General features: G+C 40.4%; 1 protein-coding gene across 2 annotated transcripts in view; it reads left to right on the forward strand.

Moving 5' to 3' along the window:
* Positions 1–23175, forward strand: part of notch1b (notch receptor 1b) — a 61069-nt gene extending 37894 nt beyond the window's left edge. The window contains exons 15-34 of one of the 2 annotated variants that reach the window (XM_074669919.1): positions 11–124; positions 782–901; positions 3534–3686; positions 3764–3992; positions 4328–4529; positions 4630–4783; positions 4873–5057; positions 6281–6413; positions 8175–8432; positions 8543–8655; positions 8772–9340; positions 10689–11126; positions 11209–11357; positions 14426–14639; positions 14946–15036; positions 15123–15288; positions 18725–19023; positions 19116–19263; positions 20326–20423; positions 20514–23175. In XM_074669919.1, the coding sequence (XP_074526020.1) occupies positions 11–124; positions 782–901; positions 3534–3686; positions 3764–3992; positions 4328–4529; positions 4630–4783; positions 4873–5057; positions 6281–6413; positions 8175–8432; positions 8543–8655; positions 8772–9340; positions 10689–11126; positions 11209–11357; positions 14426–14639; positions 14946–15036; positions 15123–15288; positions 18725–19023; positions 19116–19263; positions 20326–20423; positions 20514–21863 (5183 nt within the window). In that variant the 3' untranslated portion in view covers positions 21864–23175. The remainder of the gene's footprint in view (positions 1–10; positions 125–781; positions 902–3533; positions 3687–3763; positions 3993–4327; positions 4530–4629; positions 4784–4872; positions 5058–6280; positions 6414–8174; positions 8433–8542; positions 8656–8771; positions 9341–10688; positions 11127–11208; positions 11358–14425; positions 14640–14945; positions 15037–15122; positions 15289–18724; positions 19024–19115; positions 19264–20325; positions 20424–20513) is intronic. The other variant, XM_074669920.1, reaches the window with a different exon arrangement.
* The last annotated feature ends 900 nt before the right edge of the window (positions 23176–24075 follow it).

Genomic DNA, 24075 nt, shown 5'->3' on the forward strand with positions numbered 1-24075 from the left:
TTAAACGCAGGTCCAAACTGTCAGACCAACATCAACGAATGTGCGTCCAACCCCTGCCTCAACCAGGGGACGTGCATCGACGACGTCGCCGGCTACAAGTGCATCTGCATCCTGCCTTACACCGGTATGAAAATATTACTGGAAAGTTTTAATATGCTCGTTTTCTGGCGTTTCCTCCTCGCGAATAGTTTCCGCGGCCTGTTTTCTCTGAAACATGCGACACACGAAGCAGCTGTGAAGAAAAGTTCAAAAGCAAGACTTCCTCCTGGCTCAGAGACACCAAACCTTTGACTCACTCCGCTCCTCTGAGAGACAAACACGGCTGATAAAACCCCTGGAAAATATTTTCCTGTCATCCTATTTTGTGTCAAAACAGATAATGATGGGCAGAATTTCTTGGGCTGGTGGAGTCATCGTCTTTTTGGAAAAACCTACAAGTCTTTGAATAATAAAGAGCTTTTTCTCTGCCGGGGTGGGAACAGGGCGCTTGACACATTTCCTGTTTGCCTGCTTCCTGTCTCACAGAACAGCAAATGGCTTCACAATGGCCGGAAAGTGGAGCCGGCTTCCTGTACGAGCCGTGTGTTATGGAAAGAGATAGGGAAATGTCTCCGCAGGCTTCTGGCACTGACAGAGCCTGGCTAAAATCTTCTGATAGCACTGATTGAAAGATGATTCTGTGTCCGTTTGGTTTGGGTTATCTCCAAGTTCACAGCTCCTGCATGATGTCACGCGTCAGGGCTGAAATTGATATATTGATACGTGTTTTTTTGTGCTACAGGAGAGAACTGTGAGACCCTGATGGCTCCATGCAGCTCCAAACCCTGTAAACATGGAGGCGTGTGTCAGGAGTCAGAGGACTATCAGAGCTTCTCCTGCGTCTGTCCTGAGGGATGGCAAGGTGAGCATCAACGTCTGCAAACCTCTGTGAGCAACAGGGACACTTCATTTGTTAAGAGAGGAAAACCAATGAATCAGACAACATGAATTCCTCCAGAGCTGCAGGACCCATTCATAAAGCTTAAAGAGTGGTATTCTGTTTAAAGAGGGGGTACTTTTCCATTTGCAAAAGCATGGATATAAAGTACGGTCCCCCCAAAAAAATTACACAAGATCTTCATGAGATCTTCACAAGACTTATTTAATGGGGTCATCAAAAAGGATCTCTGCTTATTGGACAGGCCTCTGGAGGGCTGACTAACCAGAGGGAAGGGGGTTTGTGGCGCAGGGAGCCTTAAAGAGACAGCAGCCATAATAAACAGAGTTTTCTAAAACACCAGTAAGAGTCAGAAAGGGATTTTTTTTAGCTAAAAGTCATGTAAAGCTACAACTGGAGCACCAGAGGAATGGAATACAGCCTGGATAAATCAATATAGCCCCTCTTTAAATTCAGCAGTCATCATCAGGTGAGCTTCCGTCGTTATCACCTGATGAGGACCGCTTTGGTAGAAAGCCCTGTGGTTATCACAATTTTTTGTGCAATATTTACTCTATTTTTAAGATGCAAAAGTTATTTTTTTATATAAAAGGGACCTTACTGATGATATAATAACGATATAATAAAATAAAAATTAAATAATAATGATATAATAAAATAAGAATTAAATAATATTACAAATAAATAATATATTAAGTCACATATTATATAAAAATATAATAAAATAAAAATATATATATGTAAAAAAAATCTCCTACTAAATAAAAAGCACCAGGGAGAGAAAATTTGGTTTTTCAAGCAATAATTTAAACTACTAAAGAGGCATCAGAGGGTCAAAATAAAGAGTGGGAAATAAAACAATGTACCCCCTCTTTAAAAGTCAACAGTTCTCATCAGGTGAGCGTCTGTTGCTTTGGTAGAAAGCCCTGTGTTTGTTAAAGTTTTGGGGGCTTATTTGTGCAAGATAAACTCTATTTTCAAGATGCAAAAGTTACTTTTTTTTATGTATAAAGGGCCTTACTGAGGCCCAATGATAACATAATAAAATTATATTTAAATGATTTTGTATTTATTTTACATTTCATATTATAAATTATAAAAATAATATTTTAAAATAATAATACAAAAACACATTTATAAAAAAAATCCCCTGCAAAAAAATATACATAATCAGCACCAAGGGAAAAAGGGGTTTTTAAACTGTACTTAAACTACTACTAGGCATCAGAGGGCCAAAATAAAGAGTAGAAAAAAAACAATGTACCCCCTCTTTGAAATTCAACGGTCCTCATCAGGTGAGCTTCTGCCGTTATCACCAGATACTGACCGCTTTGGTTGAAAACCTTGTGATTATATAAATTTTTTGTGGCCTTATTTGTGCAAGATTTACTCTATTTTTTTATGCCAAAGTAACACTTTTTTATATACATGAGTGCCTTACTGAGTAGAGGTAGACCGATATATCAGCCGGCCGATATATCGGGCCGATATTTGGACATTTGTCTCTATCGGCCATCGGCCGTATTTTCTTTTAAAAAGCCGATTTTTGATCCGTTGTATAAAATGACACAATTTTTGATCAGGCACAAAAAAGATGAGCACCTCAAACTTGTGGAACCACTTGGATACATTACATACTTTTGTTCAAATTATATTAATAAGTTTAAATTTCTTTTTTGACATTTTAAGAAGAGTGTGAATGTTTACTACTGCTTGTTACATTGTGTGTTTACTCAGACAAAATATTTCATTGTTTTGAAAGCTGAATAAATGTTTAGAGGACTGGACACGACTTGTTGTAATAGATTTCTTTTAGTTGCTCAGAAATTGCTGCGTTTCACAAAAATGTGATAAATATGTATTTATTTAACAATCGGCCTGAATATCAAATTGGAAAAATCGGCTATGCATATCGGCATCGGCTGCCCAAATTTGGAAAACATTGGCATCAGCATCGGCCCCCAAAAAACCCATATCGGTCGACCTCTATTACTGAGGCCTTATAACAATTTAATAAAATAGTATTGCATATTAATTATGTATTATATTATATATTATATAAATAATGTAATAATATAATAATACAAAAATATATTTTAAAAAAATCTCCCCCCCCAATGTACCCCCTCTTTAAAGTCCATTAAGTCCATTTTGAAAAACAAACTGGTGGCTAGTGTAAAAATGCTGAAACAGGTGGGTCATGATCAAATATCTGGTTCGGATAAAATCCCAGGAGGTTATTTTTCTGACGTCTGCTGAAGGATTTTTGGTTTAGTTAGGCTGCTGTAGGATTATTTCATATCTATCAAAACAGGGCGCTGGGCATGCTAACACTTCCAAGGTTCTTCCCACTTCCTGTATTCCCATGTCACTGTGTGTTCCTATATGTTTGGGATGGGATGTACCTGTTGGATCTAAACTGCTGAATGGAAGGAGGATGTGTGTATGTTTGGATAAGATAATGGGTCTGATTGCCGCAGTATTCATAAAAACACTGATGTATTATCACATCTGATCTGTGTGACCTGTGTGTGAGTGTTTCATGTAACCTTTCAAAGATAAATCATGACTGTCTCCCTCTTTCTGCCCGTCAAAGGTCAAACATGCGAGGTGGACATCAAAGAGTGTGTGAAGAATCCGTGTCTTAACGGAGCGACCTGCGAGAACACGTTAGGCAGTTACCGCTGTGGCTGCAAACCCGGATACTCTGGACGCAACTGTGAAACCAACGTCGATGACTGCAAACCCAGTAAGACTCCTCTCCTTTCTCTACATCAACAAAGAAAAAAAACAGAAAAAAGTCTAAACCTGTTTTTTCTGCCGCAGACCCGTGCAGCAACGGAGGCCTCTGTCAGGACGAGGTCAACGGCTTCCTGTGCACCTGCCTGCCCGGCTTCCGCGGCACAAAGTGCGAGGAGGACATCAACGAGTGCGAGAGCAACCCGTGCAAGAACGGAGCCAACTGCACCGACTGTGTGAACAGCTACACCTGCACCTGCCCGGCCGGCTTCAGCGGGATCCACTGTGAAAACAACACTCCAGACTGCACCGAGAGGTACACACACACACACACAGTCTCAGAGTGTCAGGATCAGACCCAGAGAAAGAGTTTTTACCAACACAGCATGGAGGGAAGTGATCAACAGGTTCATTTTCTTGTCCACTACTGCCCCCTGTGGTGGAGCAGGGAAGTACACCAGCAGATTTCAACACCTCTGTCCCACATTGAGCTGGTTTTCCCTTTGGATAAGTTTATAAATGTGTAAAAATGTCAACTTCAGAATGTGAATTTTCCTGCAGAGCATTTCAAAAAGTTGATTAATTTTCTCCTCTTCCTGAAAAGCTGCAGAAAACTCTTTGACAATGAGTGTTTCTTTTCCCGTCCTGCAGCTCCTGCTTTAACGGAGGCACCTGCGTGGACGGCATCAACGCCTTCACCTGTTTGTGTCCGCCGGGCTTCACCGGAAGCTACTGCCAGCACGACATCAACGAGTGCGACTCCAAACCGTGTCTGAACGGCGGCACATGTCACGACAGCTACGGCACGTACAAGTGCACCTGCCCGCATGGATACACAGGGCTCAACTGTCAGGTAGGAAAAACTTCAGGAAGTGTCATAACTCCAGGAGAAGATGGATTTGCAGACTAGATTTCTAGATTTCAACCGTGGCTTGTGTTCTTCTTTGTTTTAGAACTTGGTGCGTTGGTGCGACTCGTCACCCTGTAAGAACGGAGGGAAATGCTGGCAGAAGGAAACAACCTACAGCTGCCAGTGTGAGACCGGCTGGACCGGACTTTACTGCGACGTCCCGAGTGTTTCCTGTGAGGTGGCAGCCAAGCAGAGAGGTAAGATGGCGTCTGTTACCTGGCTTTTTAACCATCTCTAGATTTCAGTTTTACACGTCATACATCATCCTCTGACTCTCTCCATGCAGGAGTCGATGTCGCACACCTGTGCAGGAACTCCGGTCAGTGTCTGGACGCAGGAAACGTTCACTACTGCCACTGCCAGATCGGGTACACAGGAAGCTACTGTGAGGAGCAGGTGGACGAATGCACCCCTAACCCCTGCCAGAACGGAGCCACGTGTAACGACTTCTTGGGTGGATACAGCTGCAAGGTACGAGAACTGAAAACTCAAAACTTAAAGAGGGGGTATTCTGCTTTCCATATGTTGGGTGTTGATATTAAAAATGCAGATTTTCAAACCTCTACACATTTATTTGTTGAAGAAATCCCTAAATCTGTCTGTAAGCTGGGTCTCAAACTCCAAGGTCCGCCCCAGATGGGGCTCCAATGTGTTGGCCAATCAGAGGGGAGGGGGAGCCTTAAGGAGACAGCAGCAAAAACAAAGTGTCCAGGCACAGGCTGAAATAGGGCTTGATAAAACATCAGTGAGAGGAAAATGGTGATTTTTATGAGCTGTAAATCATCTCAATCAGGGACAGAATGAAGACTTTGAAAAAGGGCAATACCCCCTCTTTAAAATCCAACAGTCCTTATCAGGTGAGTTTATCATCATCACCTGACGCTAACTGCTTTGGTAGAAAATTTTTGAGTATTTTAACTTTTTTTTAAATTAATGAGCAGGATTTTCTGTTTTTTTAAAGAGGCAGATGTTACATATTTTAAAATATAAGACTTAAAGGAGGTTAAAACGTTTTTTCTTGCTGAAAAAGTAAAATAGATAGCATCAGGGAGAGAAAAATCTGTTTTTTTTATGACCAGTGAATCATGTAAAGCTACTACAGGGACAAGTGGGGATAAAATAAGACTTTAAAAAAAATCAACGTACCCCCTCTTTAAGTTTTTATTTATATAGGGGAAAAGAAAAAGGCAAGTAAACTGATGTCAAACCTGACATGCCTTGCAACACCTGCCCCTGGATTAATCTTCAAGATATTCATATAAACATCAGGCTACACAAAAATCTCACTTTACAAACAGATAAAATGGAAGAATCTCAAACTAAAACAGTACTACAAGTTGTCATTTTGAGGTTTAAATGTTGTTTTTGACATAAATAGAGTTGTAAATTCCACATGACTTAACTTTTCAAAGCTCTCCTTACACCACCTGACTCGTTGAGGTCTTCCTCCTTAATTTATGAAAATCTCAAACCCTCACTCTGTCCAATGATCCAACAGTCAGCTGGTCTGTGTATAAATAGAAAACTGACAGCCCGACTGCTTGGATCTCCCCTGGAATCAAAGATCTGCTGGCCTTGGCAGGATGGAGTCCAGAAAACAGCTAGGTAAACAGAAACTATCTTTGTTTCATGTCATTGATTAAACGTTCCCCTCTATCTTCCCTCCTCTTCCTCTCGTTTCTTCCTCCTCTCAGTGTATGCCAGGGTACGTCGGGAACAACTGCTCCGACGAGATCAATGAGTGCTTCTCCCAGCCCTGCCAGAACGGGGGCACCTGCATTGACCTGATCAATACCTACAAATGCTCCTGTCCCCGGGGAACCCAAGGTCAGCAGACCCCACGCACACACTCCTCCACAGCGCCCCGCCTCTCCGTCCTCTCCTCCGTGGCTCCACGCTTCATTAATTAGGGCTTAAGAGCAGCCGGGGCATGTCTGAAAACTCCTCCTCCGGTCCGGCCTCCACGCCTTCCTCTACCTGTCAGATACGGCATCGATTTTCTCTCACACATGAAGGGAGAGTGTGTAGGTCAGGCCGGAGAGCCGGAGGAGTTAGATCTATCCTGGTGAAGTCATTTTAATCAGGGGATGAAGAAATATTCACTCAAAGTGTCTTCTTCATCAAGTTTCTTGAAAATAATAGCTTTTTCTTAGATTTTTGATGCCTTTTTAAAAAAAATGTTTTCTGTATTGTACCATGTCCTGCTTAAAGGTATTTTTTTGTATTAAGACATTATTCCTATTTCAAGATATTAAACAAGCACATTTTTTACCCCATCGGCAGATATTTTTAAGCGACTCAAGCATCATTTTAGTCCTTTAATATCTTAAAATAAGATACTTTTCTGGACTTTTCAGGGGAATGTTGCTCAAAGTAAGCATAAAAAGAATATAATCACTAAAAAGTAGACAAAAATCTTGTTTGGATTCAAGTTTTTAAGATATATTTAATGTGTCAGGTTGAAATAGCATTTTCTGGTGTACTTCAAGGCTCTATGTTTGGTCCTCTTTTTTTTTTTTTTTACATAAATCAGAGTTTACGTGATGCTTGTGTATTTTTTTGGTACTAAGACATAGATAGAATTCCAGGAAACTAAACAAGTAAAAAAATTTTGACCTGAATTTCATTTTTTTTTGTAATCAATTCAGGTAATTTTTTTGTATTTTGATATCTTGAAATTAGACACTTTTCTGGACTTGTGAAGTAAATGTGGCTTAAATTAAGTATAAAAAAAAACAATTATCACTCAAAACAAGACAAAAAACTTTTTTAGGTTTCAGTTTTTTGGGGGTATTTGATGTGCCAGGGTGAGAAAGAATTTTCTGGGGCTCCCCAAGGCTCTTTGCTTGGTCCTCTTTTGTTTTTGTACATATTTTAAAAGTTTCCAAGATCCATTTTTTAATTTTTTTGACTAGGACATTATAACTTTTTCATGAAATTAAACAAACACATTTTTACCCCATTGTAAGAATTTTTTAAGCAAATCAGGCATCATTTTGGTCTTCTTATATCTTGAAATGTGACATTTTTCAGGACTTGTCAGGTAAATATTGCTCAAATTAAGTTTAATAAAACAATTATTACTGAAAAGAAGTTAGAAAACTTGTTTAGATTTCATTTTTGAGGGGTATTCGATGTGTTAGAGTGAAAAAGTGTTTTCTGGAGTTCCTCAAGGCTCTATGTTGGATCCTCTTGTTTTGTTGTTTTTTTTTTAACATATATCAAGAGTTCACAAGGTGCTTGTTTAGTTTTTGGTACAAAGACATAATTAGTTTTCCAAGACAGTAAACGGGCAAATTTTTTACAATATTGTCAGAATTTTTAAGCAATTCAGGCGTCATTTTTGTACTTTAATATCTTGAAATGAGACACTTTTCTTGACCTTTTAGGTGAATATGGCTTAAATTAATTAGAGAAAGTTAATTTTTAGAAAAAATAAGACATAAAAAGTTGACTTTTTAAGCAGAGTAACTGTGCTTGCTTTTATCAAACATTTAATTCTTCTCCCTGTTATTCACTTTAACTCACAGTTGAACAGATTTCCAAACATTAAAGACCAACTGTCTTCCTGTTGTTTAAATCTCTCAGGTGTCCACTGTGAGATCAACATCGACGACTGTACCCCGTTCACCGACCCGCTCACGAAAGAGCCCAAGTGTTTCAACAAAGGGAAGTGCGTGGATCGAGTGGGAGGCTACCACTGCACCTGCCCCCCGGGGTACGTGGGCGAGCGCTGCGAGGGAGACGTCAACGAGTGTCTGTCCAACCCATGTGACCCGCGAGGCACCCACAGCTGCATCCAGCTCACCAACAACTACCGCTGCGAGTGCCGCGCCGGCTTCACAGGTAAAGAGACGGTTAACCTCCAGAATCAACAAATCTAAACTGAAGCTATTGCTTATTTTTACAATCTTTGGATAAAATAATTCATATCTGTGTTTCTGGCTCGGCTGCAGGTCAGCGCTGTGACACGGTGTTTGATGGGTGTAAAGGGAAACCATGTCGCAACGGAGGAACCTGTGCTGTCGCCAGTAACACTCCACATGGCTTCATCTGCAAGTGTCCTCCTGTGAGTGCCAACACATCCACACACACACACTCTATCAAGGAAAGTTTTTCACTGTCCTGAAAAGAAAAAGTTTGAAATCCTGAGCTTGGTATAAATCGTTTGTCCTCCTCTGTCAGGGCTTCACTGGCTCCACCTGTGAGTACGACGCCCAGGCCTGTGGCAGCCTCCACTGTCGTAACGGAGGCACCTGCATCTCCGGCCACAAGAACCCCATGTGTCTCTGCACGGCGTCCTTCACCGGCCCCGAGTGTCAGTTCCCCACAGACAGCCCCTGCAACTCCAACCCCTGCTACAACGGCGGCACGTGTGAATACACCCCCGACGCCCCCTTCTACCACTGTGTCTGCCCCACCAACTTCAACGGCCTCTTCTGCCACATCCTGGACCACGGCTTCCAGGGGGGCTTCGGCCACGACATCACGCCGCCGGAGGTGGAGGTGTCCTGTGGCATCCCGGAGTGCGAGGAGGCCAAGCACAACAAGGTGTGCGACGTGCTGTGCAACAACCATGCGTGCGGCTGGGACAACGGAGACTGTTCGCTCAACTTCAACGGGCCGTGGAAGAACTGCTCTGACTCACTGCAGTGCTGGAGGTACTTCAACGACGGGAAGTGCGATTCACAGTGCGACAACGCCGGGTGTCTGTTTGACGGGTTCGACTGCCAGAATCTGGAGGGACAGTGCAAGTGAGTGGAGCCAATATTTCTTTGAGAGACACACTGCTCCTTTTTTAATTTTATTTTTATTATTTATTTATTTGTTTTGGACACAAAGGAAAAACAACAGTTTAAGTTCAAAATACACAATGTTCTCTTTTTTTTGTTTTTGTTTCACTTAACAAAACCAAACACATTGTCCCATTCAAAGAAAAATAAAAATCTGGCAATCGGGTTCACTCAACAAAATAGTTAAAAAGATTGTTCAAGATTAAAATAATTAAAAAAAAAAAAAAAGATCTCAGGGTAGGCGGGGGATATTGTGTTTTGTTGAAATCTTCAATAAAGACTATCAAAAAAAATATTAATAATGATGACAATAAATAAAAAAATAAGATAAAAATAAAAACAATAAAACAACAAACAATAAAAATAATAAAGTATAATATAATTAAAATTGTATATATATATATATATATATATACATATATATATATATATATATATATATATATATATATATATATATATATATATATATAATAAAAACATATATTGTATATTTTATTACATAAATTATAAATTAATATTATATATATATAGATATCATTTATATTATTAATAAATATTATAGAAAAAATATTTAATATATATATATATATATATATATATATATATATATATATATATATATATATATATATATATAAAACTAATAAAAACATATATTGTATATTACATTATATATACTTTAAATAAATATATTATATATATATGTGTATATATATATATATATATATATATATATATATATATATATATATATATATTTATATATATATATATATATATATAATAAATAATAATATAGTAGAAAACATATTTAATCAAAAATAATTATAATAATAATACAAAATCTATATATATATTTATATGTATACATATAAAAAATAACATTTTAATAATATATGAAATAATATATTAAAAAAATAAATAAAAGGAGGTTTCCAAAAAAGCAAGCGCTTGGGAAAAAAAAAGAAACGGGGACAGAGGAGAGTCTCAGTTGAGGGCAATGACTGAAAATAGTCTAGAAAACTATTCAATTTTTTTTTTTGAATTTGCTTTTGCTAGAGCTGCCCTTCACTGTCAGATTTATCCTTTTTCATTTGAGGAAAGACATTGCATCATTTAGCCATGTTGAGCTTATTTACATCAGATCCTGAATATTGCAATCAAAGTGTCCATTTGAACCTGAATCCCTAAAACTTTTGACAATGTGGTGAAAAAGTCATCCTATGGCTGGGCAGAAGGAAGGGAAGAAAAACATGGGCTTTAAATGTTCTTGGGTGGTAACTTTGAACTCATTTCATGTCCTCAGTCCTCTGTACGACCAGTACTGCAAAGACCACTACGCAGACGGCCACTGTGACCAGGGCTGCAACAACGCCGAGTGCGAGTGGGACGGCCTGGACTGTGCCAACAACACGCCCGAGAAGCTGGCGCTGGGTCAGCTGGTCGTGGTGGTCCACATCTCCCCTGAGCAGCTCCTCAACAACTCCTTCGGCTTCCTGCGGGAGCTCAGCCGCGTCCTCCGCACCAACGTGATCTTCAGGAGGGACACAAAGGGTGACATGATGGTCTACCCGTACTACGGGAACGAGCATGAGCTGAAGAAGTACGTAGTGAAGCGCTCGCTGGACTCCTGGGCTGAGGTTCCTGGACAGATCCTGGACGTGGTGAAGAGGAGCCTGAGTGACGTCAGCGGGAGGAGGAGGAGGAGGATGAAGAGGGAGCTGGATCACCTGCAGATCAAAGGGTGAGTGAGATCACACACTCAGGTGTTTCTCTCGCTAACTGACGCTCAATATCTCGCTAATTCGTCTCGTCTTTTCTCACAGATCGGTCGTTCACCTGGAGGTGGACAACCGTCAGTGCTTCACGCAGTCCACCGAGTGTTTCCAGAGCACCAACGATGCTGCAGCGTTCCTCGGGGCTTTGGCGTCCAGCGGGAAGCTGGATGTTCCCTACACCATCGAAGCCGTCTTTAGTGAGTTCATGTCAGAGGAGGAAATGTCAAACTGCTTCGATTTACCTGAGAAAAATCCAGGAGTTTTGCATTTTTGTGGGTTAGACGGGGACATGAAATTCAGTCAATTCTTTATTTTTTCTCAACAAGACTTTGAGATTGTCAAACTGTTTCCCACGTGTTTATAGACCAAAATACTCAATGGACTTAAAGAACCGGCGAATCAGAGGAACAAGTCACAGGCTGAAGGTCCTTTAATCCGTCCTCTTTGTTTTAAGGCATAGCATAAAAAACATGTAAAGCACATCATTAATGATACTAGATGCATTATTTTTGTAAAACACAAATAATTAATCATCTTTTTTGTTCGTTTAATTTGCGTTTTTGAGCTTTTTATGCCTTTATTTGGAGAGGACAGGAAGTGGACTGAGCAGGAAACAGGGGGAGAGCAGGAAGTGGCCACAGGTTGGACTCAAACTCAGACCAAACTCTGAAATGTTTTTTTTAAGGATGGGCGAGTTGTGGTACGGGTATTCAGCCGATACCAGCCTTAATTTCAGATGTCAGTGCTCATGAATGCTGCTAATACCAGCAGAAGATACTCAAGGCAAGAAAATCATGTGCCGAGGAAGTCCTCCGCACCAGTAGATGGTGCTACATTGCTGCGATTTGAAGCCACAGCAAATATGCGTCAGGTCTTTTTCAAACAACATGAATGAACCAAGAAGAGTTAACAGTTAAACTGTTTTACTTGGCGCTTCAATTTATTTAAAAAATCACTAAAACTCTGATAGTAGCTATTTATTTATTTATTTATTTATTTATTTTTTTTACTTTTTTTGTTGTTGTTCGTAAGGCAAGACAAGTTTATTTATATAACACTTTTCAGCAAGGCAATTCAAAGTGCTTTACAGACAGAGCATATTAAAAGAGAACAATTAAAGTTCAATTAAAAAGCAAATTAAAATAAACAAGATACAATAAAACAAAATAAGATTAAAAAAAGTGAAAACTGATTTTAAGATCAGAGTTGCAGTGCTGAGTTGCAAAATTGTGCAATTTTATTTTTTTTAAAGAAAAGATAATACAATGAATGGTGAAAAAAGCTCTTAGTAAAAGGCAGCTGTAAAAAGCTGAGACTTCGTAAACTCAGAGAGAGATGTTTGTGATTTATTTAGGACTTAATGACAGAGTAAAGATCAAAATGATCTGTAACTGTGGATTTAAATTTAGTGAATCAAGAGTATTAGCGTAATCGGTACTCAGTATCAGTTAGTACTCAAGAGGGAAAACTAGTATGGTATCGGTCTGAAGAACAGTCGTATCAAACATCCCAGGTTTATTATTTTTCTTTGGATAACAAGGAAAATACTACTACTGCTACTACTACTTATAATAAAAATAATAATATTAATAATAATAATAATAAATCATAATAACAAAACTTAATTTTTTTTTAATAATAGGAGTATTAATCAGAATTTTTATAATTATTCTGCCTTTATTATTATAATAAAAGTCGTCACACTGTCAGTGATTATTATAGTTTTTTTCAAAATGATTTCAATTGAAAAAAATATAATTAAAATTAAAAATGAATGATTGTAAAGTAATAATTATTTAAATTATAAAAAAGCTAAGCATTATTTTTTAATAGTCAATAATCAAATGTTTTTATTATAATAATATAATCGAAATTAAAAATGAATAATAGTTAAGTAATAATTATTTTTATTATAAAAAAACAAAGCAGTGTTTTTTAATTGTCATAATAATCAAATATCTTCATCATAATAATATAATGAAAATTAAAAATCAATTATAGTAATGTAATAAAAAACATTTTAATTATAAAAAAATTAAAGCAATATTTTTAATTGTCATAATGACTAAAAATTTCATCAAAATAATGATCACAATGAAAAGAGCTTTAAGGATTGATTATGCTACTTATAGTACTTCTCAACATAAAAACTCTTGATAAAACTACAACTTCACACACTAATAATGATAGTTATAACAGTTTATTTATAAAATGCTTTGGATCATCCCGCTATACAGAGATTTACAGATAAACACAGAACAGGAAGACTTTTCTCATCAGTTCGTTCATTTTTCGTCCAGTGGAGGACACGAGTCGTCTCAAACACAAACTTCCTGCTCTGCTCCTTAAAGGCCTCACTGCGGTGTCCACTTCTCCTCGACACGTGCTCCTCCCAACACCCAGAGCACGGCCCCGCCCTCCGCTCAGGTCCTCGCCCTGCCGCTCTTTGATTGTGTATTTGTTATTCAGCGGTGAACAAATGCAATTGTGAATCTCAGGCCTAAACAATCAATCCTCCCCTCAGCGTGTAAATCCACTGGCTTCAGGCTCCAAAATGCTTAATTGCTGCAAATCAACTCGTCCTACCCCCTGCTCACTCTCTGCCTCTGTCTCATATACGTCCACGGATGACACACACACACACACACACACATGCACGCACACACACTTCATCCCACAGTGTGAGGGGCTGCTGCAACCTTCACCTCGCTGAATGTAATACCAGGACTTAATGCATCTCTGAGGGTTTAGGTTGGGGGAGTTTATCATTTCAAAATCGTTAGTGGAGAAAAAAAGAGAAGGGGAAAAATTGATCGGGAGTGTGCTAGAAGTTGGGAGTCTTTGTTATCTTGAAAATCCTAATAAATCCTTCGTCTTTACAGCTTAAAGCGCGTGCAGTAATTTGAAGTTCATTAATCCCCCTCCTTTTTTTCTCTTAAAGAAGAAATGGTAAAGTTGTCTCCTGGTACCCCGGGTTGAAAAGGGAGAGGAGGTGGTGCTGTTCTTTTTTTAACCCTCCTTTCTTTTTTCTTATCTGGCTCCATCCCTTTTTTTCCTTTTTTGATGAAAAGTGGTTAGCAATTCTGATTATTACAGAATAGAAAGAAGAAGCTAGCTCCACAAGCGGCGAGGCTCTTCAGTCCGTTCCTGGCGCTCGCCGCTCGCGCAGTCCTTTTTCGGGAGAGGGGGGACGAAGACGAGCCGGACTCGCTCCACGTCTGATCTGTGTCGCGTGTCGTGACCATGCTGTCCCTTTCCCCACCAGGCGGAGTGGACCCCCCGCCTTCGCAGGACCTGTACCCCATCTACCTGGTTCTGGGCGGCATAGGGATACTGGCCTTCCTCGGAGTCGGGATGGTGGCTGCCCGAAAGCGGCGCCACGAGCATGGGCGCCTCTGGCTCCCCGAGGGCTTCAAGACCACAGAGACCAGCAAGAAGAAGAGACGTGAGCCCGTCGGGGAGGATTCGGTGGGATTAAAGTAAGTTTGTTGATTCTGCGGGGCGTCGGTGTCATCGTGTACCTGCTCGTGTCCGGGTCAGGTGGCGGGCTACTTCTGAAAATGAGTCAAATTTAGGAACGGGGGTTATCCTGGATCATTAATGATAATGACACGGCACGTTAAGGTGTGCATTAATTGACTGGTGGAGGCAGAGGGGTGGGGTGTGGATTCAATCAATGCTTTTGTTTTTGGCGTGGCTGCACCATTCGCGCTGAGCGAGCGGCTCAGACGAGATGGGAGCAGCAGAATACAAAGATTCTGACGGGATTTTCTGCATCATCACAGGCCGCTGAAAAACACCTCCGACATCTCACTCATGGATGACGCCCAGAACGACTGGGAGGAGGACGAGCCGTCAGACGCCAAACGCTTCAGGGTAAGGAAACTTCACATCAGAGCTCAGCAGGATTTTAAATGATCTCCTGAAGTTTTGACTCTTTGACTCATTCGGTGTGACTCCAGCAGTTTGACGAGCAGGCGATCCTGGAGGTGGACGGACAGACGGACCACCGGCAGTGGACGCAGCAGCACCTGGACGCCGCCGACCTGCGCATCCCCTCCATCGCTCCCACACCCCCTCAGGGCGAGATCGAGAACGACTGCATGGATGTCAACGTGCGGGGACCAGGTGGGTGCCTGAGCTCTCGCCGGCTCACAGATTTGCAGGGAGCTTTAGCCGGATCACCAGGGCAGAGTCGTTACAGTGAGACCTCTTCACCAAGAAAAACACAGCATCCTGGATTTTACATTTCTCTAATTCATCTGCACAGGAAACAAATATTTATTTCTCACCTGATCAGTTCAGAAAAACGTCTTATTTCTTGTATCGCGATATTACAGATTATTTTTCATCTTCATGGAGGTCACACTGCAGGGTTACTCTGGATTTTTTCTCTGACACAGATAATCTTCAGCTTCAAAGTGTTTCAGCATCAGTGAAATAGACGTGGCCGCTGATAATTAAGATAATTAACTAGAAAAATCTGTGAAATCATTAAGGTAGTTAAGTTAATTCACTGCAGAAACTGAAATCTAAGCAAGTGTCGATTTTTTTTTATTAGTAAAGTTTTTTGTTTGACTTAATCTGAGCCACATTCACCTGACAACTCCAGAAAGCATCATATTTCAAGATATCAAAAGACGACAGAAGCTTAGTGAGAACATAAACAGCAGCTCATCTTCACATCCTTGTGTTTTAATGAGTAAAATACAGTCATTATATATAGAGGTAGCAGATATTCAGTCTCTGTTGAGGATCAAAATGTCTCCACACGTCCTCCTTCCATTCTCAGCTCTTTGGACAGGTTTTATTTTGGGTTTATAAAGTATCTCAGTTTTCTTTCTTCATATCTTGAATAGATACATTTTTCTGGACCTGTCGGGTGAATGTGGCTCAGATTAAGCCTAGTTTTTAAGAGTCAGACAAAAAAGTTTGATGTATCCTGAGAGAAATACTGATGAAGTCATTTTAAAAAAGTCACTTTAAAAATTCGTTTTCATCTCTTTTTTCACACAAACCAAAGCGTGTTTGGGTTAAAATGAACACCCTGTCTGGATATTTAAATGTGACTTATTCAGTTTTTTCTTCTAAACATTATTAATAGTTTGAGAAACTGAACCAGTACATGTGTCTTACCCCATTGGCAGATTTTTTAAACAGTTCAGGCCTCATTTTTGTCTTTTAATAACTTTAAATCATTTTAAGAATTTGGTTTTTGCTGTGTATTGAAGTTATCAAAAAAACTGAAAATATTAATTATTATTATTATTTATATTATTCTTTATATGCATCCCTCTCCCATTATTTTTATTTTTAATTTCAGAACTTTATTCAAAGACTCATTTGTTTGAGGGTAAAAATGGAAAAATGCGCCTTTTAAAACAGTAACTTGTTTAGTTTCTTAAAATTTAGATTTTTATTTATATATTTCAAGAAACTTAAGAAGTAAACTTATTTTAAACTCCATTGGCAGATTTTTTCAGACAATTCAGGTCTCATTTTTGTCTTTTAATATCTTGAAGTCTTTTAAGAATTTGGTTTATGCTGCGTATGGGAGTTAATTATTTATTTTTTTAACTGAAAATAAAATCTTTTTTTTTGTTTTGTTTATTTTTTTAATCACATCCCTGAACACTTTTTTCAAAGACTCATTTGTTTGAGGGTAAAAATGACAAAAAGCGCCTTTTAATATAGTAACTTGTTTAGTTTCTTAAAATTTAGACTTGATTTTTATTTACTCAAGAAACTAATGAAGTTAATTAATTTTAAACTTTATTTGCAGATTTTTTTAGACAATTCAGGCCTTAGTTATCTCCTGTAATATCTTGAAATAAGACATTTTCTGGATTACAGAGAGACGATTTTACTAAAAATAAATCATAATCACTTGCTTGGATTTGATTTCTAAAGTTAAACATTGTTTTTTCTGCACATTTCACGCAAACCAAATGTTTTTTTGTTTTTTTTTAATACATATAAAGATTTTTCCTCTGAGACATTTTTAAAAACTGTTTTTGTCAATTTAAAGGGTTGAAATTATTTCAGGCCTCATTTTTGTCTTTTAATATCTTGAAATAAGACATTTTTCTGGACTTGTCAGCTGAATGTGGCTCAGATTAAGTCTAACACATTTTTACTAAAAACAGGTGGTGCTGTGTGCAGATGTGGTTCAGAAACTCTGCTCTCCGCCCCTCTTTCTGGACTTTAGGTTTTAATTTTTACCATAAATATCTATCATTTTCAAATATCTGTTATTGGCTTTGTGAATGATAGGTATTGGTATTGGCTCTTAAAATCCAACATCAGTCAATTTCTACTGCATATCTTCTCGTCAGCATTTCCTGTGTGTGTATATTCATCCATTTACTGCAAAAACAAAGCGCTTATAGCCTTTTTTTAATGTGGTCTTGATGCCACAAATTTAATTCATTGTTGCTAAAACACAGAGATGAAGGTTTTTCTGTTTTTAAAACTGGAGATATTCAAAAATGAAGGGGAAGACTCATTTTATAGATGCTTTTGATTAAATATTTTGTCTGTGTTTTACCTCAACTGTTACATGACTCTGCTGCTGAATTAAACTCTTTAAGGATGTTATTCATCTATTAAAAAGAAAAAAAAAACATAAAAATTGTTTAAAGTCTAAAATGAAACCCAAACATGCTTAGATTTTAGTTTTTATACGCGTGACGTTAAAGCTGTCAGTCGTTAGATACCGTTTGATTTCCATGCATCAGTTAAAATGTGTGAGCTGAACATGCTCAGAACAAATGAATGTATGTGAGAGTGTGTATTTAAGATCATTTCTGCCTTTTGTAAGTGCATGTTTCACATCCTCAGTGTGTGTAAGTGTGTGTGAGTGAGTGTGTGTGTGTGTGTGTGTATAATCGCGGATGTAGGAGTTGCTAAAGCCTGGTGTCCTCGGGGTAAAGGATCTTCTTCAAAGCAGCCTGCTGGAAGCCGGGCGCCTGGGGGGAAACACTGATTCCTGATCAGATTAATCATTTGACCAGTAATGGGCCTCTCCTTCTGTTTTTTTTTCCTCCTCCACATTATAAAAACCGATGAAGGCATCAAATGCAAAAAACCCAATTTTGTCGTAACTCCCCGAGGAGAAGCTATGAAAAATCAAAGCAACAGGGTTAACAACTTGAGAGCGCACTTTTTCCCCCCGTGGTGGATCGATGCGCGCGAATCGACCAAATCTGCCAGATCTGGGGCTTGGTTTCCTTTTGAAGAGGAGAAAAACCCGTTCAGGTCGACTGACTGAGCTGCGTCTCACAGTCAGATATTAATGCTTCGCTTTTGCAGCAGCAGAGCTTTAGCGAGCCGGGCCTCTATCCCCCCTAGCTTCGCTTTCCTTCTGAAGCTGCTGCTGCGCCGGGGCCTTGATCGGAATCCATTATGGCGAGGATAGAGGAGCGATGATTCAACCAGAGAGAGTCAAGTTCACATTCGATTTGTTTGCTGCTTTGAAGTGCGGGCGCCTCACTTCCTGTAGCTGCTGACCACGCAGTCTGTCCCCTGCTCCTTTAACGCCTCCCTCTTCTCCTCTTCCCTCCAGATGGATTCACGCCGCTCATGATCGCATCCTGCAGCGGCGGAGGTTTGGAGACGGGCAACAGCGAGGAAGAGGAGGACGCTTCTGCTAACGTGATTAATGACTTCATCTACCAAGGCGCCAACCTCCACAACCAGACCGACCGCACGGGTGAGACCGCTCTGCACCTGGCTGCACGCTACGCCCGCTCTGACGCCGCCAAGCGCCTGCTGGAGGCCAGCGCTGATGCTAACATCCAGGACAACATGGGGAGGACGCCTCTGCACGCTGCTGTGGCTGCTGACGCTCAGGGCGTCTTCCAGGTGGGTGATTAAAGTGAAGCTGACCCGCCAAAATAAAAGCACAATTAGCACTTTTACAGTATCATGACAAATACGATTTAACGTCTTTGCAGATTCTGATCCGAAACCGCGCCACAGACTTGGATGCCCGCATGCACGATGGCACGACACCCCTGATCTTGGCTGCCAGGCTGGCGGTGGAGGGCATGGTGGAGGAGCTCATCAACTGCCACGCCGACGTCAACGCAATCGATGATTTTGGTAAAAAAATATATGTGATAGGACTTAGTATCGCCACTGATTTTCTGAATCAATTCGAGTCCAATCCACAATTCCATTTGATTCACGATTCGATTCAATTTGATTCAGTATTGATGTATTTTAAAAAACTGAAATCTTATCAAGTTTTTTTGTCATATTGTCAGTAGAAAATGTATTTTTAGACTTAATATGAGCCACTTTCACCTGACCTGCACAGAAAAATGTCTTGTTTCAAGTTATTCAAAGACAAAAATAGAAAATAGATTTTTTTTTTTACTTGTTGGAAGCAATTCAGACCTCATTTTTGACTTTAAATAACTTAAAACAAGACATTTTTCTGGACTGATAAGTTCAATGTGATAATTTTTACTTAAAATAAGACAAAAACACAGTTTTTGGAGTGTAAAAATGAAGTTTCAATACGTATTCTACTTTTGAGAGGGCTTAAAGTTAAAAAACAGTGCCTGAAATCTATCTTTTCCTTTTAATAACTATGCAAAATTTACTTTTTTCACATCCTTTTTTTGATCTTTAAATCAATTGAAGTCACATCCTTTCTGGTGGGAACCTTGAAGAAAGTGTGTCATGTTTCAGCTCCTCCTCATCAGTATTTCATCAGAATGATTGTCTGTACATGGGGCGCATTAATTGTTGATGGTGAAGGACATTTCTAGGGAGCCTAGTCTGACATAGAAATGTTGAATAACACTAAACTCAGTATAATATGGACTTATGTTGAAAAAATTGTCACAACTTTTGTCCATAACACGGTTGACAAAATTATGCTCCAAATATTTTTTACTTAAATATTTAAGAATTATTTAGATCTTAAGTGTGCCAACTAATGAATAAAGTACATTCTAGGTGTATCATTTGGTATCAGATGGAAAATGGAACAAAAAAGCACATAATTTTTAACTTTTTTTGAAAATGAAAACCTTTTTTTTTTGGAGAATCTGTTTTTTAAAACCAGCCCTATTATAAAACTTCTGCACAAAAATGAGGCTTGAAATCTGCAAAGTAAGACGAATGCATCAACTAACCCTGATCTCATCTCTTCAGGTAAATCTCCTCTTCACTGGGCTGCAGCTGTCAACAACGTGGAGGCCGCCATCGTCCTCCTGAAGAACAACGCCAACAAGGACATGCAGAACAACAAGGTAAAGGAAATTATCTTTCTTCTCCTCCTCTTTTGAAATCTGCAAAAAGATCTCTCCAAAACAACTTTGTCTCCTCTCCGTCTGCCTCAGGAGGAGACGCCGCTGTTCCTGGCTGCACGGGAAGGAAGCTACGAGACCGCCAAGGTCTTACTGGACCACTTCGCCAACAGAGAGATCACCGACCACATGGACCGGCTGCCCCGGGACATCGCTCAGGAGAGGATGCACCACGACATCGTGCGGCTCATGGACGAGTACAATCTGGTTCGGAGTCCCCACATGCACGCAGGGTCCCTCGGCACCACCCTGTCCCCGCCTCTCTGCTCGCCGAACGGGTACCTGAGCGGCATGAAGCAGCCACAGCCTCAAGGTCAAGGTCAGAGCAAAAAGTCCCGCAAGCCCAGCGTGAAGGGGGTCGGCTGCAAGGAGGGCAAAGACCTGAAGGTGAAGAAGAAGAACTCACAGGACGGGAAGTCCGGGAACCTGCTTGACAGCTCAGGGGTTCTGTCGCCAGTCGACTCGTTGGAGTCCCCACATGGATACGTCTCTGACGTGGCGTCCCCGCCCATGATGACGTCACCTTTCCAGCAGTCGCCTTCGGTCGCCTTGAACCGCCTGCAGGGGATGCCGGACCCTCACCTCTCTGTGAACCACATGGTGATGCCCAACAAGCAGGAGCTGGCACGGATGCAGTTTGACCCGCTGCCTCCTCGCCTCACTCACCTCCCCGTGTCCGGCTCCAGCAGCCAGGGCGCCTTAAACGGCCAGTGTGATTGGCTCACGAGGATGCACGGCAGCATGAGTCAGCCGGGGCAGTTCAACCCCATCAGAGGAGCCTCGGGGGGTCAGGGAGGTCTGCAGCAGCACGCCATGATGACCTCGCTCCACAACGGCCACCCTTCCACCAGCCTGTCCCAGATGATGAACTACCAGGGGCTCCAGAGCAGCAGGCTGCCCCCGCCGGCGCACATCATGCAGCAGGCGCAGCAGATGCAGCAGATCCAGAACCTGCAGCAGCTCCAGCAGCAGCAGCTGCAGCACCAGAACTCCAGCACCACCAGTAGCCAGAACTTCATTAGCGGGGAGCTCACGTCCCCGGAGCTCCAGCAGGGCGGTGGCGGCGGCGGCTCCACCATGCCCATACACACCATCCTCCCGCAGGAGACGCAGATCATGCCCTCCTCTATCAGCCAATCAATGCCCAGCACCCAGTTCCTCACCCCGCCCTCCCAGCACAGCTACTCCGGCCCCATGGACAACACCCCCAACCACCAGGTCCAGGTGCCCGACCACCCCTTTCTGACGCCCTCCCCGGGCTCCCCTGATCAGTGGTCCAGCTCGTCTCCTCACTCCAACATGTCCGACTGGTCTGAGGGCATCTCGAGTCCGCCGACCAGCATGCAGTCCCAGATCGCACACATACCCGAACAGTTCAAGTGAACGCTGGCGTCCTGGCGCCCAGATGAGCTGCTGTATATTTTTTTATGAAAAAAAGGCACTCTGTGAAAAAAAAAAGAAAAAGAGCAGCACGACTTTTTATACGCTTTTCTACTAACAGCTCCACCTGTGTTTCATCCATTCTTTTTATTTATTAATGCTTTATTTATACGCATTGCCTGCTTACAGAAATTTGGGATCCGTGGTGCTGGGTCAGAGGAAGTCCTTAGAGAGACTCTTTTTCCTGTTAGCGTTTCTTTTCTGCAGCGAAGCCTCAGCGTACACACTGGGTATTTATTTCCTGAAGGACTTTTTTTTTTTAGTGTTTCTGTTATTTCTTATGATTTCTCAATCTGTGTTTATATTTTCTTACCATTTTTGTATAATCTTGTTTATAAATCTGGTGATTATGGGGCATTGTGTTGAGCAGAGTCTCAGTGTTATTCCACTTTGTTGTAATTATGGGGAATCTCCCAGTGAGTGTGTTTCATGAAGCCTTTTCAGGAGCCTCCTTCCTGAATGTCGTGATTCTTAGTGACGCTCACCTGATCCTGCGCTTTTGAAGGTGAGATCGCCGCCGTACGCAGACGCGTGGTGGCGATGTTGTACAGTTTAAGGCCATCTTGGAGATTGGCAGTTAACGCGGGCTCCTGTTAGTCCTGTGTCGTTGGAGAACCGGCCTGTTGGCCAAAGTGTTTGTTGATGTTCAGAGGGAAAAAGGAAAAACTGCATTTCCCTTCTCCCTCCTATTAGTTGAGCCTGTGGCTGCATTTGTTTTTTGTAAATAAATCATGCATTTCTCTTGTACGCAAGATTTTGTTTAAGAAATCTGATGTCTGAAGCATGCAATTTTGATCGGTTTTGCACCATCAACAGCCTCGAAAATGTCAAACAGAACAGAATATATATTTTGTACTTAACTGACCCGAATGCAGAGATAAATTTGACTTATATAAAAATAGAAACGATATATTGATTGAGATGTTTTTCTCATAAAAAGGGAAAAAACAAATATTGAGCTATTTTAAATTTCCTATTTATTTACTGCAAAAACAAACCGAGGCATTCATTTGTGCATATCATCAAATGTTTTTGTTGAACTTTGGTATTATGGAAAGTTCTCAGTCGTGTTGGCTTGAGTGTTCTGTGAGACTCACCCTGGTTTAGTTTGCAAAATGCCATCATTTAAAAAAAAAACTATTAGGTCGTAGTGAAGTTGTAACCCCTGCAATATGCTTCCTTCCTCTTATAAAGTTATCATTTGCAAGAAATGTATTTCCCTTTCTCATTTTCAATCTGTAAAATGTTTCTTGTTATAATAAAGGGCATTTCTGTGTCTTAAATTTATGAGATCTGTCTGCTTTTCTCTTAAACTTCTTCACCTTTACGAGCTGTTTTACATTAATTAGCCTCATAGCTACGAGTAAAATACAATAATTAATGTATAATACCAATCCTTACATTGGTCAGTCTATAACATTCTTCAGATACTGAGCACAGATGAATATTATGAAGCCTCCTCTCACACGTTGGAGCTGCAAAGTGCAGTATGTTACATAGTATGTCTCCCTCTAGTGGCAGGAATAACAAACTCAAAATCCTGCTCTGAATTGAAAAGCCATGTGCATCAATTCTGCAGCCTCCTCATAAAAAGGGGCTGGGAGGAGTGTCTTAGGGATTTTGGGCTGCCGATAGCACTACATATAGCGAACTACTACAACGTTTGCTTGATGTCACATGTAACTGTACTGATAAATACTTTACCCGGGCGCGTTGTATCCAGTAAAAAGTTGTCTTAAACCAAGTAAATTTGTTTTAAACTGATCTCCATTTAATTCTAAAACAAACATGCAGGAAGGAAACATGCACATCATGAGTTTAAAGCAGTATTTAAACATTTTTAATATCCTTGCAAACGTAACTGAGTTTTAACATTTCAACAGTATTCTGTGTATTTCTATTTCATACTATTTTGGAAATGATTCTGCCATCCACTTGCAGTAACTTCGCAGCCCACCAGGGGTCTGCAGCCCACAGGTTGGAAATCACTGGTCTAAATAATACAAGTTACACTACCTAAATAAAAAAAGAAGTGTTCATATTTTTGCATAGTCCATCTGCTAAATATATGAGCCCAAAGATCTGGAATTTCACCTATAGCATCAAATCTGAGATGACTTTGTCAAACTCTATAATTATCATTTGACATCATCTT

The sequence above is a fragment of the Halichoeres trimaculatus genome, unplaced genomic scaffold, assembly GCF_033239565.1.
Source record: "Halichoeres trimaculatus isolate MK-OKI-2021-1 unplaced genomic scaffold, fHalTri1.1 fHalTri1_scaffold_5, whole genome shotgun sequence".
Lineage (NCBI taxonomy): Eukaryota > Metazoa > Chordata > Actinopteri > Labriformes > Labridae > Halichoeres > Halichoeres trimaculatus.